Below are 16,039 nucleotides of genomic sequence, written 5' to 3' on the forward strand. Positions count from 1 at the left end.
TCATATAAAGAATGCGTAAGTGAACTACTACAATCCAGTGTACTTAAACATTAACCTATGATTTCCATTTTCATACACGTGCAATAAGACACACATTGTATAGCGTCAAGAGTAACACTAGAGATTAGCTGTATTATATATGTGAATAATACCTTCTTTACCAGATAGCTGAAAAGACTGCGATCTGACCAGTGGAAGAGAAGTTCTTCTTTTCAAATTCGTATCATCATAGGAGGAAAAACATCTAAGAAACAAAACCCAACAAATTTTATGCATGTTTTTCCCAAGACAATGCATTTTTCCATTGAGAGGCATCCTTGGAACACAGAATCAGCATTTGCCCAGGTGCCCTAAGAAATCTGGCAAACAGACATAGTAGTTACTATCTTTGTACTAAGCTATCAAGGCACATTAAGTTCAGTAGCTCTAAAACGCTCCTATGAGACCACTACTACAGAGCAGTAACTGCTTGATGCCCCACTCCCAGAAGATTTAGGGAACATCAATAAAAGCTGCAGGAACAATTAAGTTTCAAGGGCAAATACATTACCTTTTGGGGCTAGGGTAGTGATTACTTTTGGGAATTTTTGAGAAGTAATCTTCACAGAACTGAGACGTGCTTCTGCACCGCTGCACACAAACCACCAAGCCCAGAATGACACAGAGAACCAGCGAAATCACAAGGTAGGTTTGCCGATCAGAAACCTGAAAAAATTTGATATAGTTGTTAAAGACTAACAGTATCACTGCATTATTCATTACACTCTGCTTTCAACACTAGAACTTTAAAAGAACACGACTGTTCTTTTCAAGTCACCTTTTTGTTTTCTCTCTTATCTCTAATGTTTAAACTGGAATAGTTTTTCCAGAGGTTTGATTTAGTATGTTGGCCATATGGCATTCAAGGACTAACAGCTACAGACCACTAGCTGATAATGCAGGACAAGATTCCACTGACTGCAGCACCATCATCGATCAAATTGCTCAGACTAGTTGACTCAGGTGACTAGAACTGAGTTCGGGGAAAGTCATGTTCAAATTCCAGGATGCTTGTCTAACATAACCTGATCACCCACTATCAAATCCTACTTAAAAGCACAGCACTCTTTAACAGGAGCTTAGCCAACCAGGAATCGAGGGAGCCCTACTAAGTGTTAGGGAACAGCTCAAGACACGTTCTTGGCAACACACACAAAAAAGTTATGTTTACAAAACCGCTTGAAATCCCAGACTGGAGAATGTAAACATTTGAAAGAACATGTTCCTAATATTGTTGCCAAGGTTCCCTTAATCTCCAAAGGTCGCAACAGCCAGAGAAGAAAAGAGAAGGGTGTTTTAGCCATGCTAGTCTGCCACCCAGTAGCAAAACGCACAGCCCTCCACGCACTCATCTGTTGTCACAGCCCAGTTCCAACAGTGTTCAGTACATTCTCACACACATCTACTGTTGCAAGACTGTTAGTGTTCAAGTGGGCAGTCTAAGTGCTGGACACTGTAAAGCATCCCATTTTACTGAAGTTGGAGAACATAAAGCCATGCGATACAACTGGTTATGTAATACATCAAATGGCAGTAAAGTTCTTGAAGCATAAAATTTACCATTCCCCACTGCACGTTTCAAACATTGCATGCAACAAATCCTATTACTGCCACTTTGAAGTCAGTGCTTAGTCTAATTAAAAACAGTTTTACAGAAAAGTATCAACTCCAAAGCACTGCAGAAAGCTGGAATAACTGAGTATCTGAGCTTAAATTCTTTCTTTTGTCACAAGACCAGATTACAATCACAGGACTAGTAGGGCTCTAGTAAAAAACTGTTACATCAAGTCTGCTGTGCACAAGACAGCTCAAACTACTCAGCTGTTCCTCCCCTCCCTTGGCCAACTGCTGAAGCAGGAACTGGAAGCAATAACTACTGACATCTTCCCAAATGAAAAGCTTCACTTAAAAACCCCAGGCCTCTTCAAACTGAGGTATGTTTATGTATCTGTTTCCTTTGCTTGAGTTCTTGTGCCATATTACTGATTTATAATTACCTCACGTTTTAATTCCGCCACGGTTGTTGACAGATTGGAAACTAGCTGCGTCATGTTGGTGAGCTGAGCTTGTAACAGCTGGATCGCTTCTGTTTGCCGCTGATCCTGTATTAAGGAGAATCATGCCCTCGCTGTTTAGTTGTCAGGATTCTGATACCATGGACTTTTACTTGCACAACATTAGCATCCTGTCTGACACAGCCAGGCATGATGTAGCCACGTGATCCATTTAGCACTCTTTTCAAACACAACTTTCACTTATCATTTGAAACTGTTTATGCAGCATTAGTCATATAAACACTTCAAAACATCAGCATTTTTACGTATAAAGCAATGTTTTGTAACGTTATGGCTAGTGCATTTCATTGCAGTCATTACTATCTTTAATAAAGGCAGAAGAAGTAGCCAGCTCCATGCAGTGGCTATCAGGAAGCCAAGTATGGTCATGTCAGAAAATGTGTGATGGTGACAAGGCAAAGCTGAAATCTAAAGGCTGAAATATGGCTTCTGTTCTGGGCTCAGGTGGGCAGACACCCAGTAAGAGGAGCCCACGGCAGCCAGAAATAAGCCCTTTGCAGCAATCGTTTCCTGGAGAAAGCCCTAACAAGATCCTTAATCTTATAAGAAATTGAGAAAGGCGAGAAGAGCATAAGGGAGGTTAGCCAAGAAGAGCACCTCAGACTGACCAGCATTTGACAATATTTAAGACACGCAAAAAAGACCATGCGTGTGATCTCAGGGAATTTGTGATCTTCTTCGCTTTTGACAAATGAGCTAACTACTTGCCTGGGATTATACTTCAGAAATTTTCAGTGTTTGGGATTCAGCTTGCTAAGACACATCCACAATTGCTTTTGTGATTATTCAGCACAGAGTTAATGCTATATTTGACAGCTACTCAGGAAAGCTCGGACAGTAGTTCAGGGAAAAAAAACAACAAAAGCTTCTCCTTCAGCTCCCACATCCTTTAATGACATTTCAGAGAAGGAACTAAAACTTCTGCTACATGTACCCCAACCCCTTTCAATTGCAAATTTGACATGCCATTACCACTCCCTCTCCCTTTCTGGAGGTTAGGTCTCTCTTCAGCAACATCAGAGTAATTGCCTATCTGTATTTTAAATCAGAGCTGCAAAATCCAACCAAGCTTTCAAAAACAGGCTTTGAGTGCAGCTACAACCAAGAAACAAGGGTTGGAAGTGACATGGGTAACTTCCACTGACAAATAAATTTAAGACTTTTAGCCATTAACAGCTGACAACTGACACACTGAAAAACAAGCGGGAAAGGGCTTTATTTTAAAAGAGACTGGGAATGTGTCTGCAAAGTTTTATTACAGAGAAAATGGTTGGGAAGTAAGGAATGGACTTGCTTTTAAAAGGCAGACACACAGCTAAGAAAAACACCTTCAGTAGAAAAAAATCTGTACGTCCTAGCAACTTTCTTTAAAGTAGTCTTTCTTATTTAGGAAAACACTGAAGTACTTCAACAAGCCATACCTGCTCTTCCGCTATTCTTGAGGTGTTCTGAAGTTTTATTATTGTTTTATTGAAAGCCTTCTGCATTTCTTCCATTTGCTTTCGGTACCTAAAACAAAAACAGCATAAAGATCTGAAATGCTAGTTCATAAAACTCGCCAGCACTAAACTTGTCTTCAGAACACACCACTATGCAAGGAGAAATCTCATTTGTCCAAAACAGCTTTATTTAAACTTCAAGTGGTGGTCCTTTTCTAGTTTCAGACATAGAACAGGGACACTTCATTCTGCTTTGTGTGGTTTTATTCTAAGCTTAAGGTCAAAGAATTTCAACACCTTAGAACTGAGTGCTCATTTACTGGCATTCACTATGGAGTGGATTCACTCTGCAAACCACTCACTGCCAAGACAGCACAACAGTAAATGTAACAGAGATCTTCCTTAGAACCAGTTCTTAAATAGGTACATTTCCGAGTTGTCCTATAGCTGAGGATCACCACAGATGAAACACTAATATACACGCGTCCCTCATACAAAGTTCTGGGTTCCCTCCCCATGCTTCAACAAGAGTCATTACACAGTAGTTTATGTGGAAGCAACCAACCAAGTAGCCCGGTGAAGAAGGCATTGAAGGTGTGTGTCACTCAATTTAACAGCAACAGGAGAATGTGCGCTTTTGCTGAAGTGATTACAGAAAGGATAAGTGCTTGCAGCACTCTATCCTTAAAAAAAAAAAGCCCCAAAACATAGCAATTCAAAAATAAATCAACACACAGTAAATGTTGACTGTAGCTGAAAACACAGAAAGGGAACCCTAGCTAACCACACATGTCTAGGTCTCTGGTAACTTCTCAGGATTAGGTATTTTTCCTCAATTTTCCACAAAGCTCTTCCCACTGTATTACCTTCCATACATTCCTTTGCATATCTGTGTAATTCCCTTGCACAGTTGACTAAAATCACGTCTATGTACAGTAGGCTTTTTCCATCCTTCCTCAGGCTTACCTCTGACTCAGTTCTTCTAAATAACGGCTGCTGAGAGACATGTTTACTTCCAAGGCTTTTATTCGATTGTTGAGGCGCATGAAGACGGACTCCTTTTGATTAGATCCATGAACAAGATTTCCATTAGCATAGCCTAGATCTGTTGAATTCTGCAACTCAGCATAGAAGTCTGTAGCTGTTCTCTGCGGTCCCCCAGAGACCGGAATTGACATAAAAGCTTCTTCAGTTGCCTGATCATCCTCCTTCGTTTCAGCAGATACAGAAGACTCAACAGGAGACAAAACAGCTTTCTGCACTTCTGGAGTGCTTTCCTTCCCTTCCCCAGCATCGCTGGCTAACATGCCCACTGTATGTTCAGGCTGCAGAACAGTCTCTGTAGGCTTTGAAATCATCGGAGTAGCAATAGTCTCTCGCGTGCTCATCTCCTTTACTTCAGTGAGCACACTGGTTTCAGAAACTACAGGGGTTTCTTCTGCAGCAGAGCTCTCAGTCTTCTCTGTTTCTGCACTCACCTCAACTGTATCCACTGGGGGAGTCCCCCTTGGTGCCACCTGGCCCAAGTCTTCTTTAGCAGGCTCCAGCACCATCTCTGTTGTTGGCAATGGCTTAACTTCAGAGGTAACTTCGAGGAGGAGGGACTGAGAGACAGTTTGAGGATGGCTTGGTTCCAATTCAATAGCATCTGTGGTCTCATTACTGATCTCCTCATGGACCACACTGCTGAAGTCAACTGCAGCAGTAGATCCAGGCAGCCTCTCAACTCTGCTCTCTAATTGCTCAGGCAGAGGCTCATCTATTGACATATGCACAGATTCAGTCAGAACTGCCTGTGGCTGCTGAGCATGAGCAGAGTAATCTTGCTTATGTTTACCTTCGGTCTTACTACGCCGCCGATGGATGGCTGCTGTAACCGAACACCATTTAAACAGATATTCCGAGAAAGTGGAAATGCAACATGCTGTTCTCAAGTCAGAGCAATATTTGTCTGTCTCAAGTTCAAACCATGCCGATGCTTCTTCTTCCTGATCATCACTGGGCAGCAAGGTTACTGTTGACTGGCTTATATCTTCTTCGTACTCTTGTACTAGCTGAACAATTGGACTTTTTGTCAAATCCACATTTAATTGCTCTTTATCTATCTGTGGAATATCTGTAGTAATAAGTCTACAAGAAGAAAGTTAAAGACAGGATGTTACTTCAACAGGTTTACATGCTTACTCTGGAAGATTGCAAAAGTAGGGTATTTTAGAAAATTTGTGAAGTTTATTCCCATGACCAAAGGCCAGTTTGGATGCAGTCACAAATCATGTAAGTTATTTTTCTCTACTATATTTCCATCCTGGTTTTCCACCAATTTATTTCAACCCTAGCTTCTGAAACAGCAAGACCTTCCCAATCAGGTATGTCCCATTATTCTGAAAAGGGGTTGCCAGTTCAAATACCACTAATTTATTTATTTTTAATACACAGCAAACATTTTACTCTTCTACTTTAGCCTTCAAATGCAATAATCAAAATCTTCCAGCTGATCTTACTTGGTCTCTAATGAAACATAAAACCACTATATGCAGCACAAGTCATGTCTTAGCATCTATGAGCTGGAGTCTCAGCTTTAAGCAGCCAAATCAACTCTGAACAACTAATCACCTAAAAAAGGCACAGATTTCATACATACAACTCCCCTTCCCCACCCAATTCCATACCTTTGCGTATATGCTTTCATTAAGGACAGCCTAGCAAAAAATACAAGCTTCAATTTTTTTTTTTTTTTTTTTTTTTTTTTTTTTTAAGTTCCAGCACTATAGCTTACATTCCTAATTAGCCTTCCTTGCAGGAGACAACCTGCAAAACCTCAAACAATATTAAGGCAGCAGCCATCCAAGAAATCTGCAAGAGCCACAAAGAACAAAATGCTCCTTTTACTTCTAAACAAACTAATGCGAACTATTGAAAACATTAGTGATGCATTTGGACATTTTGTCAGGTGTTAAAACACGTAATGAAAGAGCTACAAATAGTAACTAAAGCAATAAATTTCCCTGGTTAGTAACTTCCCATACTTCTTCCAAATACTTTCATTTTTACTTTTTTAAGGCAGTGTGCCGTATCAGAGCATTCTACTACCAAAGATTCCAGACTGGTACATGCTAGTCTCTGCTAGGAGAACGCTCAAAAATACACCAATTGCTTACTCTGGTGAAGGAACAGGAGTTGGTTCAGGCAGTCTTGGTGCAGCTGTTGAAGTTGCAGGGGCGGCAGTGACATTTTCAGATATGCTTTTGTTCCCTGTTGCAGGATGGAAGAATTAGGACAAAGATTCAAGAACCATGTTTATTTTCCATGATTTTGGGGTGGGGTGTTAGATGTTAACTCTAACAAAGCAACAACTGCAGGTGTCATTAAAGTTCCAATTATTTGAAAATACTAACAACAGTTTAACTATCAGATGTTATGGACAGTCTCAAAATATTTCCAGGAAGGAGGAGTTAGACTCTACAACTAAAGCTGAATAACACAGAGTAAAGGTCTCATCAGAATATAGCTGAACAAACATATGGTATTTGTATCAGTTCCCTTCTTGGCAGATTCAACTTCTTCACTCCGTGGTTTGCAGTCAACAGGATAAGTATTTTACAGCACTGATGATGCATGCCATAAAAGACGGTGAAGAAAAATCATTTCAATGCAGACCATCGAGCTCCTCACAGACAATCAAAACAAGCAAACAAAAAAACAGCAAAGGGAAATAAGACTTTCTAGAACGCTTTTAATCTAAAAATAAATACCTTCAGCTTCAGAATTCTCTTCAGTTTTGGCTCCAAGCATATTAGCAGCAATGTTCACCATACTGAGGATAGCATCTGAAATGGAAACCAACTGATCAATGAGGACAAATTCAGAGGGCTCAGAGATTACACCATGGAACAATCTGTTATTATGTAACACTTGCCTGAAATTAATCACATACATCAAAAACCAATCATTCTAATTACAAGAAATGCATCCATTTCTTTTAAAGGATAAGAGATTTCTGTTTACAAGTTAGAAGCTTGTATTTGAAAACCAGTATCTAATACCAGTCACAGTCTACTGAAGTCTTTCTTCAGTCAGCTTCTAGGCAGTTAAAATACAGTTTACATGGGAAATGGGATACACAACCACTGAAGAAAAGCTCAGTGCACAGTACCACTCTGTTTAGGCATTCAGGCAGAGCTGTCTTGACCAGCTCACCAAAAGTTCCCCCAGTAATTCCAAATAGCTGCCAATGCACACGTCAGTACACATCTCTAAACACTGCCTTAGATTATGCTCTAAATGTAGTTTTTCTACATCAGCTTTGGCAACTCCTGCAGAAAGGAACTATCTGGCCTCCATCACAGAACAAATGCAACAATTTCCCCACCACATCAGCTACACCAAGCCTAAACCATCCAGCTAGACTTTCTAACACCAAAGACAAGAAGTGGGAGGAAGCTCTCACTGACCATCAGCCCACTGAAACCAGGGACCACTGAAACACACAACTGTTCAAACAAAGAGTGTGAACCACTGAGGGAAGCCCCGAGTCAGGTACTTCGAGCTTTAACACTCAAACTGAGGAATTCTACTAAAGACAGGTTAGATCATTTGTCATGATAGCACTCAAGAAATGAGTCAAGAAATATCATTTGCTAAATGTACAAGATAAGAACTCTGCCTTTAAAGACAAAATGCCCACAGCAGGACAAACAGAAGAATAAATATTCATAATAATAACTATGAAATTATATATATATATATATTATATAATATAATAAATATTCATAATAAATATTCTCACTAGGCTGAACTGACTTTGTTGGTGTGCAAGCCTTATTAATCCTGAATCAGACTTTCAACTCTGATGCTGCTGCAACATAACAATTCAAAGTTTTTTAAGACTTGAAGAAAATCTGTTCCTTGAACGTTGAAGTGTAAGTTACCATCAAGATCAGTCACGGCAACCAGGAGAAAACAGTAACACACATCCACTGATCTAGATTACCTTTTTTTTTTTAAATAAAGGAACTATGAAGTAGAACAGTATTTTCCTTTATAAAAAAAGTCACAGAACTAGACGCAAAGAGAGTCTGCTCTATATAGGCATATATAAATATAGCTAACATGTAGGCTTATTTAGAAAGTGAAGAACAGTGAAAGAGCACCTTACTATAAACACATCAAAGTTGGCCCTATATTGCTCATTCCTCCCACACCCACCAACATACAATCATACATGTTATGTGGATAAGGTCAAATTTACAGAAGGGCATTTCAGAAGTTCTGACAAAATTCTTGGACTTCACAAAGCTCCGTCGAGAGTATTAGTGCTGCCCTCCCTTCAGAATGGGTCAGAAACCACGTTCCTGAATTACATTATTTACCTGGGATTTTACTCTTTGAAAAGTGACAATAATCTAAAGTTGTTAAACTTGAAGTATTGTTTCTTATTATTGATGGAGAGGCAAGAAAAGAGAGGGGGAATTGAAGGTTGGTATAGAAGCCTGCCAGTCTGCGAGAACAGCTAGAAGATCAAAGAACTACCCACACAGGCTAAATCAGCAAAATGTTTCTTGAATTGATGTACCTGAGAAGCTCATTACCCCCCTCCTCCGAGGTCCCTCTCCCTCATTGTGTTATCAGTCACTATTTAAGACAGACAATCCAAAATGGAATTCTGTCTCATTTGTTCTAACACACACAAGACCCCCAAAACAATACTCTCAAACAGTATTCCTTCAAAAAAAGGAACGCATTATGGAGAAAAAAGGTCTCAAAACTAAGATCTACCAGCCAGGATTAAATAATTACCACTGCAACGTCTTAGCGCCCAGCTGTGCTGATAAAGCACTAACAATAAAGAGGTGTTTCAAATCTTTTCATCACTGCCTTAAGTACACTTAAAAAAACCTAGAGAATCATTAATTTTTTTCAGACAGTGAACAATATCTTGCAATACTGCACCTGGGGACAGAAGATTAATATGCCTCAGGTTGTCTTGAAATTTGGATTTCGGCCACAAACAGAAGATAAGCAGTGTCACGGAAGAATATCCTGCTTTCTCTCATGTGCGAGAGGCTAACATTTAGAAATAAACTGCCTTTTCCACTACCTATTGCCCCATTCAAAACCATGCTAAGCTGTGCAATATTCCTAGCCACGACCTTTGTGAGGGACAACTACACTCTAGGAGACAGTTGTGAAGAATCCTGCAGCTCTCATACACTATGGACTGTAAGGAAAGCCTGAGAACTTAAGGTTGCAGTCTTGAATCTGAACAACATTCATTTAAAGTGCAAATCTACACGAAAGTAACAGATCTTCATTATCTGGGCCAGAAGGAAGAGCGGCACAGTGTAGGGTGTCTGGCAGCTGATATTATCCTAAATAAATTCGAAGTTAAGAATACCATTGAAACTGAATAGTCAAGTATACTTGGCCAAACAAAACCCACATCTGAAGGCTTTCCAATGGGAAAAGTGACAAGAGACAGCCAAGAACCATCAGTTCCGTCAAAAAAAGAGTATACAGTTCTCATGAAAGACACGGAAGCTATAATATTTACATGAACTCTTCTCAGAAAGTGTTCTCCATCCCTTCCATTCAATCTGTAGGAAGTAAATCTTTATATTGCTTCCTATAAATAAAGCACCTTAATTATGCCCGGATTTCCAAGTTTCCCAAGTAATTACGGTTCTACTGCATATTAGTGCTGAATGTTTATAGCCCTATGTAAAATTCAGATTGTTTTAGGTGCTCAGGATCCTTACGCACAGAAAGCAAGATTTCTGAAAAAAGATCTAAAAAAATTAAGTTCTGGTTTTAAAATATTTTATGATAATCCATCTTGAAATTGCTAAATAAGAATCACAACAAATTGCTTCAGCAGGAAAATCAGGAAGTCATAGCTGTTGCATAAGGAAGTGCCATGCTAATGTCAAATAGCTCACTTTATTTCAGCACAGCATTTTTCTATCAAGTCATACTCACTTGTAGCAGAACCAAGGAGATTTTTCGAAGATTTTTCTTCCCCTGTATTGTAATCCAACAGATAATCTATGTATAAAGAAGAATATTTATGACTATCAAAATTAAATGTTATAAACAATGAAAATAAACCTCAAGATTAAACATGTCATTCAACACTGTCAGTTTGACAGCATAAAAATAAAGCTACAGAAATAGAGTTAAAGGTCAGAAATGACATACCGAAATATCAAGCTCAATGAAATGAGAAATACAAAGAGATTCAGAGTTCAAGTTTCAGTTTCCCCTGAATTCAGAAACAGCTAACTGGGCTTAGTACAGGCTTCTCCCCCCATCTTCCTCATGAGGGCCGTAGGACGAGGGGAAGGTGTCTTCACACATCTTTTATGAAGCCTGCCATCCAACATAAGCCCTTTCCAATTGTTTGCAGCACTGATGGGCCAAAAAATCCTAGGAAAAAGGCTACGGACGCTACTCTGATTATTTTAGTTATCCTTTGCTATTGTCAGTACATGAAGATATTAGTGACTAGCCTGACAAGTGAGATTAAGACATTACTAGTGTTTCAAAATAATCCTCCAAAGAGTTATTAACGCAGTTTAATATTTAAAAGGATGCTTGGATAAGCCCAGAAATGCTTAATGTCAAACAAGAGAACGTAAATTGAACAGTCAAATCATCTAACATACACAGGAGACAAGTCAACAGACTTGCTATAAGGTATACCAAAACAACAAAACAAAAAGCAGAAGTTATTGCCTACCATAATCTTCATCAAAGAGTTCTTGTCGTTCAGACTGATACTGAGAATCAGCTATTTCTTCATATTCTTCAACCATGCTAGTACCAAATACCCTGCAAACGGTTTTAAAAACCAAAGATCAAGCATTTGTCTATTAGCCATGCAATTACCTGACATGACTGATGATTAGATAAACAACGTTAACATCACATGGTATGGAACAAACAAAACAGATAAACAAAAAGTTACCTTCAGTTAGCCAAGACCAAGCAGCAGATACACTGCTGGATAAATTTCTCAAACTTCTATCCAGTCTGTTGCATGTTCTCAAGTGCTGCTCCAAACCAAGATCCTGTTTTAAGTTCTAACAATTCCAAAGAGATCTGCTCTCCTTTTCAACTTGAACTCATATCTAGATGTTCTTGTCTCAAGTGCCCCACAAGCTCTTAAACCTCCTCAGCTTGACCTTCAACAATCTTTAAGTCCCGACTACCTGATTTTGCACGCTATGTTCTTTGACCTGCTCTGCTGAAATCAATTCAAATAAATCCAATTTAAAGCAGTCTTACTCACTAAAAATATCGTTTTGTTTACAACACTGGATTTCTTGGGTTCAAGTCCTAGCATGGCTTTAACAGCAGAACTGAAAGTGGTTTTCAGGAACAGTACAGAACTGCACATACAGTTCTTCTGATTTAGATGTTTCAAATATTACTGACTGGTCATACCTGGGGTGCCATGCAACACAGCAGCTTCTCAACAGCACTCACCACACCTGCTCTTTTTAGCATACCACTTGTTCCTTGTTTTGCTTGGTCGGCCTTGAAATAAATGCTCACGTCCTCATGTGGAGGCTGCTCATGCTCCCTGTTCTCTACCCTCTCTGCCTCACCACCAGCAAATACAAAGTATTCCTTACATAATGGGAAATTGAATTAAAAGTTGTGAAGCTTATTTAAACACATGTGAAGAACATTATGCAGCAGGTCATCTTAAGCAATTACTTCAATCTGCAGTATTTCCAGCTAACTTAGGTATACTGAAAACCAGAATTAGTTTCCCAGCTCTTCTTAGAACACACTAATCCACATTGCAAAGAGGTAGAAAGATAAAGCAAAATACTTGACATTACCTTATAAGACTTAAGGGACAAAAATGTTCTGATCCAAAGTGTGATATCAGCTCCACCTACAGAATAAAAGGTACTTAAAATAAAAGACCAAAGACCCATGGAGTTAAGAATCCATTTAACATAGTTTTTGTTTGTTTGTTTTTCATACAAGGGATTTGCAGATTGCCGAGAACACCAGAACAGAAAAGACTGAAAGCTTTATTCTTGCCATGCATTAATGTGCTGAGCCGCAGAGAAACCCCAAGCCCTATGCATTCAGCATTCCAAAAGAAGAGGTTGCTAACCTTTATGTACTTGATGAACATCTGAAGCAAGAGAAAGGAAAAGAAAAAAAAAAGATGTCAGTACAAAGGCCAAACACATGCCACAGGCAACTACAGAGTTTTGCTGTTTTCAATTCACTACTATAATGCCTACGATGACAAGTTATGAAGGATAAAGTTGCAATACTATTTCATCTGCCTTAAGTAGCAGATTTCATTTAGCCCTCATACCTTGCAGACAGCAAGTAACATGCAACACGTTTAATTAATAAACTGTGTGAAGTTACTCAATTTTTTAGGCAGCGCAATTCCAGACAGAGTATTGAGGTGAGTTATATTCACTATGTGTAATTTTTCCCCTTTAAAGAGCACAGATTACAGAAAGTGACACAGAAGAAAATAATCATAGCATGCATTCTATGTACTGCTACTGCTTCGAGTTCAATGTAACATGCTCCAATTTATAGAGACTACTGGAAGAATGTGCATAGAACATCTTACACATTTGGAAGCTTCATTCAGTGTATTTCTAGCAAGAACTTAACTACGCTCTGGTATTTAGTCTAAATTCAGCTTGGAAGTACAGAATGCATTTATAAAACCACTATGTAGACACTCTCAATGAAGGACTGTAATAATTTGCAAGTGAGATCAAGATAACTATTTCCATAAAAACACTCCTACAAAAAAATCAATTTCAGATCATTTATTAAGCCACTTCAAAAAATAAACCTTTCTGAAACTTTTTTGGACTCTTTTCCTGCAGACTAGGCACTCCTAGAACTTGCTTACATTTTATGCTATGAAGTAAAAGCATTACAGTAACAGTCCTTTAAAAAAAAATTTACCACGGTATATTATTCAATGCAAAATACCGTATCCTCCAGGAGATTAATTGCTGAAGCATGCAGTATAATTCTAGAGCTTCAGTGACAGTCAAGATTCTAGATACCTTAAGGCATTAATTCAGCCAGAAAGCACAATTAAAAATAAATGAGGTCTTTATCCTGACTCATGCACAATTTCTGGGTATATAAATGCAATAGATAACTATCACAGCTACCTCTTGAAGAAAGAACAAAATCTTATAGCACAATCCAGTATTCAGTTTTTGTAAGCACCTTAATTACAAGGTAACATTGCTGGAGAGGGCCTAAAAAGTCTGCATTTTATTTGGATTACAGCTCCACTACATCCCGCTATCTTCAGTAACGCTTTTAACCCTGTGCAAGTACCACATTATTTATGGAATTTTATTCTGGTTGAATCCTCTGAATAAACACTGTTGCAAGCTATTTTGATAGGTCAGAGAGCATGGCAAATGCAAGACAAGGATCTTCCCCATCAGGCAGACCTAATTTCAGTAGCTACCACGATGAAGCGGTTGCTTTCTGTTTTTCAGTTCCACTCACTGCCCCAGTAATGCAGGAAGTGAATGGGTCATATTGCTTTAGTGGACTTCAGTCTCAGCTTTGAGATTCAGTTGTATGTTGCACTGATGCTTCCTTTAAAAAATAACCAGATGCATCATGCAAGGTGTTATGGGCTTCTTATAATTAAGATGTTTTAAGCAAAGCAGCATCTGGAAGAAAATTTTACCTCCAAATGAATGTACAAAGTCAGATTTCTTTTTAAAAAAGAAACAGTGTTTCATAATTCCCTCAAAACTTGTGTTGTAGTAATGTGAAATGCCTTCTGAAGTTACAGTTTGAGACATTTAACTCCAGCAGCAATAATTCTAAGTAATTTGCTCGAGTAGCAGTTATGATTGAAAAATGCAAAAGTGCACTTTGAATCTGTCAAGCAAAACCAGAATTTAAATGTTTACTCTTTCATGTTCACTGAAAACTACACAGAAGGATACCGCACAAACATATCAAGAAATACACTATTCTGATCTGTGCTCCAGGAGAACGTGTATGTATGTGCATACATGTACATACATACAAGCAGATACAGCCAAAAGACAAAATAGGATTGTATTTTTAATCATATATTCAAAAGATGGTTCGGTAAGTCAAGCAAATCAGAACATCGCCTGGATTTTTCTCCATTCAGATAGCAACTGAGGAAGTTCTTGGACACAAACTAACACATGCTTTCCAACACATTCTCAGGTACCATTTGAGAAAGGTAACACAATTGTGACTGTGTGACAGACATTTAGTATATGGCCAATAAAACTAGGGCCACTAACAAAACTAATGCAATTAATGGCAACGCATGCTTTGATAACACGTGTCTCCAGATACAAGGTAAGACCAGTGAACACTTCATTTTCTGACAACCCTGCGGAAGCATTTATGCTTAAGTTACCTTAACATATTTGGCATACATCTGTTCATCCAGAGGAAAGCTTTGGACATTCCTCTCATCTCTGGCATGGAAAGTACCTAGTTTAATCCATTTGTTTGTTGGATACCTAGAAAACAACAAAAAGAATAGTCATCTAATGAAATTCAGAACTCTATAATCCGCTGTTTAAAGACATTTAAGTCTTCCAAAACACATGTCTGCAAAATAAGTTATTACTATTTTGAGTTGTGTTACAGCTGCATTGTGCTTTTTAATGAAGAGATGTGTTGCAAGGTAAGACTATTCTCCACACAAAACAAGCTACAGCAAAGCTTCTGGGATTGAAAAAGGATAGCAAAGAAAAAGACACAGGAAACATGGGGAAAAAAGCTAGTAACTGATCATATACACACAAAGAAAATCTGTCATTTCACAATGCATTTCAATTTGCATAAAAAATACACAAATCATGGCTGATAAAGACATTTAATAGTTATTTCATTCTTCATTCAGAAGAACTGATTTTGATAACATACCTGTCACTAATGGACACCAAAAAGTCTTTAGGAGTGGAAGAGAATAATTCATGATTCGCAATGTCAAGTTGTTTTACTTGGATTGGTTCACAAAGCTCAATAACAAACCTTGGAGACAAAAAGGAAATTATTAATAGAAGCACTTCACCTGTAGGATTACACTCCTCGGTCCTTTGCTTTGTTGCTCCATCCTTCACTGGGTATAAAAGAACACTACAGAAATGCTATAGAATTAGGAGGCTGATCACTTGCTGACCCCTTCAAAATCAAAGACAGCAAGTCACAGAACTGAAAACTAAGGATAGCAACCACCACTTAAGTCATACCTGAAAGACCAATTATTTATATATATGGTAAATAGCAATAATGTGTCCTGCAAGTATTTGGCAACTGAGGAAAGAAACCAAAAGCTTTACATGAGTACTCAGCTCTTTTTCTTCTGAATTACAGTTATATCACAACTACAAATGACAAAGTGAATGAAGTTATCTCCTTAATCATAGCACTCAGACATAATTCTACAGGGGACACAATTAAATGCCTTCT

At 38.5% G+C, this 16,039-nt stretch overlaps 1 protein-coding gene across 4 annotated transcripts in view; it reads right to left on the reverse strand.

Moving 5' to 3' along the window:
• Window positions 1–16,039, reverse strand: part of SUCO (SUN domain containing ossification factor) — a 40,641-nt gene that overhangs the window by 3,116 nt on the left and 21,486 nt on the right. The window contains exons 10-22 of one of the 4 annotated variants that reach the window (XM_035537855.1): window positions 15,494–15,601; window positions 14,979–15,084; window positions 12,684–12,704; window positions 12,400–12,455; window positions 11,289–11,380; window positions 10,529–10,594; window positions 7,306–7,380; window positions 6,712–6,805; window positions 4,520–5,683; window positions 3,536–3,623; window positions 2,037–2,141; window positions 551–705; window positions 162–244 (exon numbers count right to left, since the gene is read on the reverse strand). In XM_035537855.1, the coding sequence (XP_035393748.1) occupies window positions 162–244; window positions 551–705; window positions 2,037–2,141; window positions 3,536–3,623; window positions 4,520–5,683; window positions 6,712–6,805; window positions 7,306–7,380; window positions 10,529–10,594; window positions 11,289–11,380; window positions 12,400–12,455; window positions 12,684–12,704; window positions 14,979–15,084; window positions 15,494–15,601 (2,213 nt within the window). Of the gene's footprint in view, window positions 1–152; window positions 245–550; window positions 706–2,036; window positions 2,142–3,535; window positions 3,624–4,519; window positions 5,684–6,711; window positions 6,806–7,305; window positions 7,381–10,528; window positions 10,595–11,288; window positions 11,381–12,399; window positions 12,456–12,683; window positions 12,705–14,978; window positions 15,085–15,493; window positions 15,602–16,039 lie in introns of all 4 variants that reach the window. The other 3 variants (XM_035537854.1, XM_035537856.1, XM_035537857.2) reach the window with 3 other exon arrangements.

Source organism: Cygnus atratus, chromosome 8 (genome assembly GCF_013377495.2).
Source record: "Cygnus atratus isolate AKBS03 ecotype Queensland, Australia chromosome 8, CAtr_DNAZoo_HiC_assembly, whole genome shotgun sequence".
NCBI lineage: Eukaryota > Metazoa > Chordata > Aves > Anseriformes > Anatidae > Cygnus > Cygnus atratus.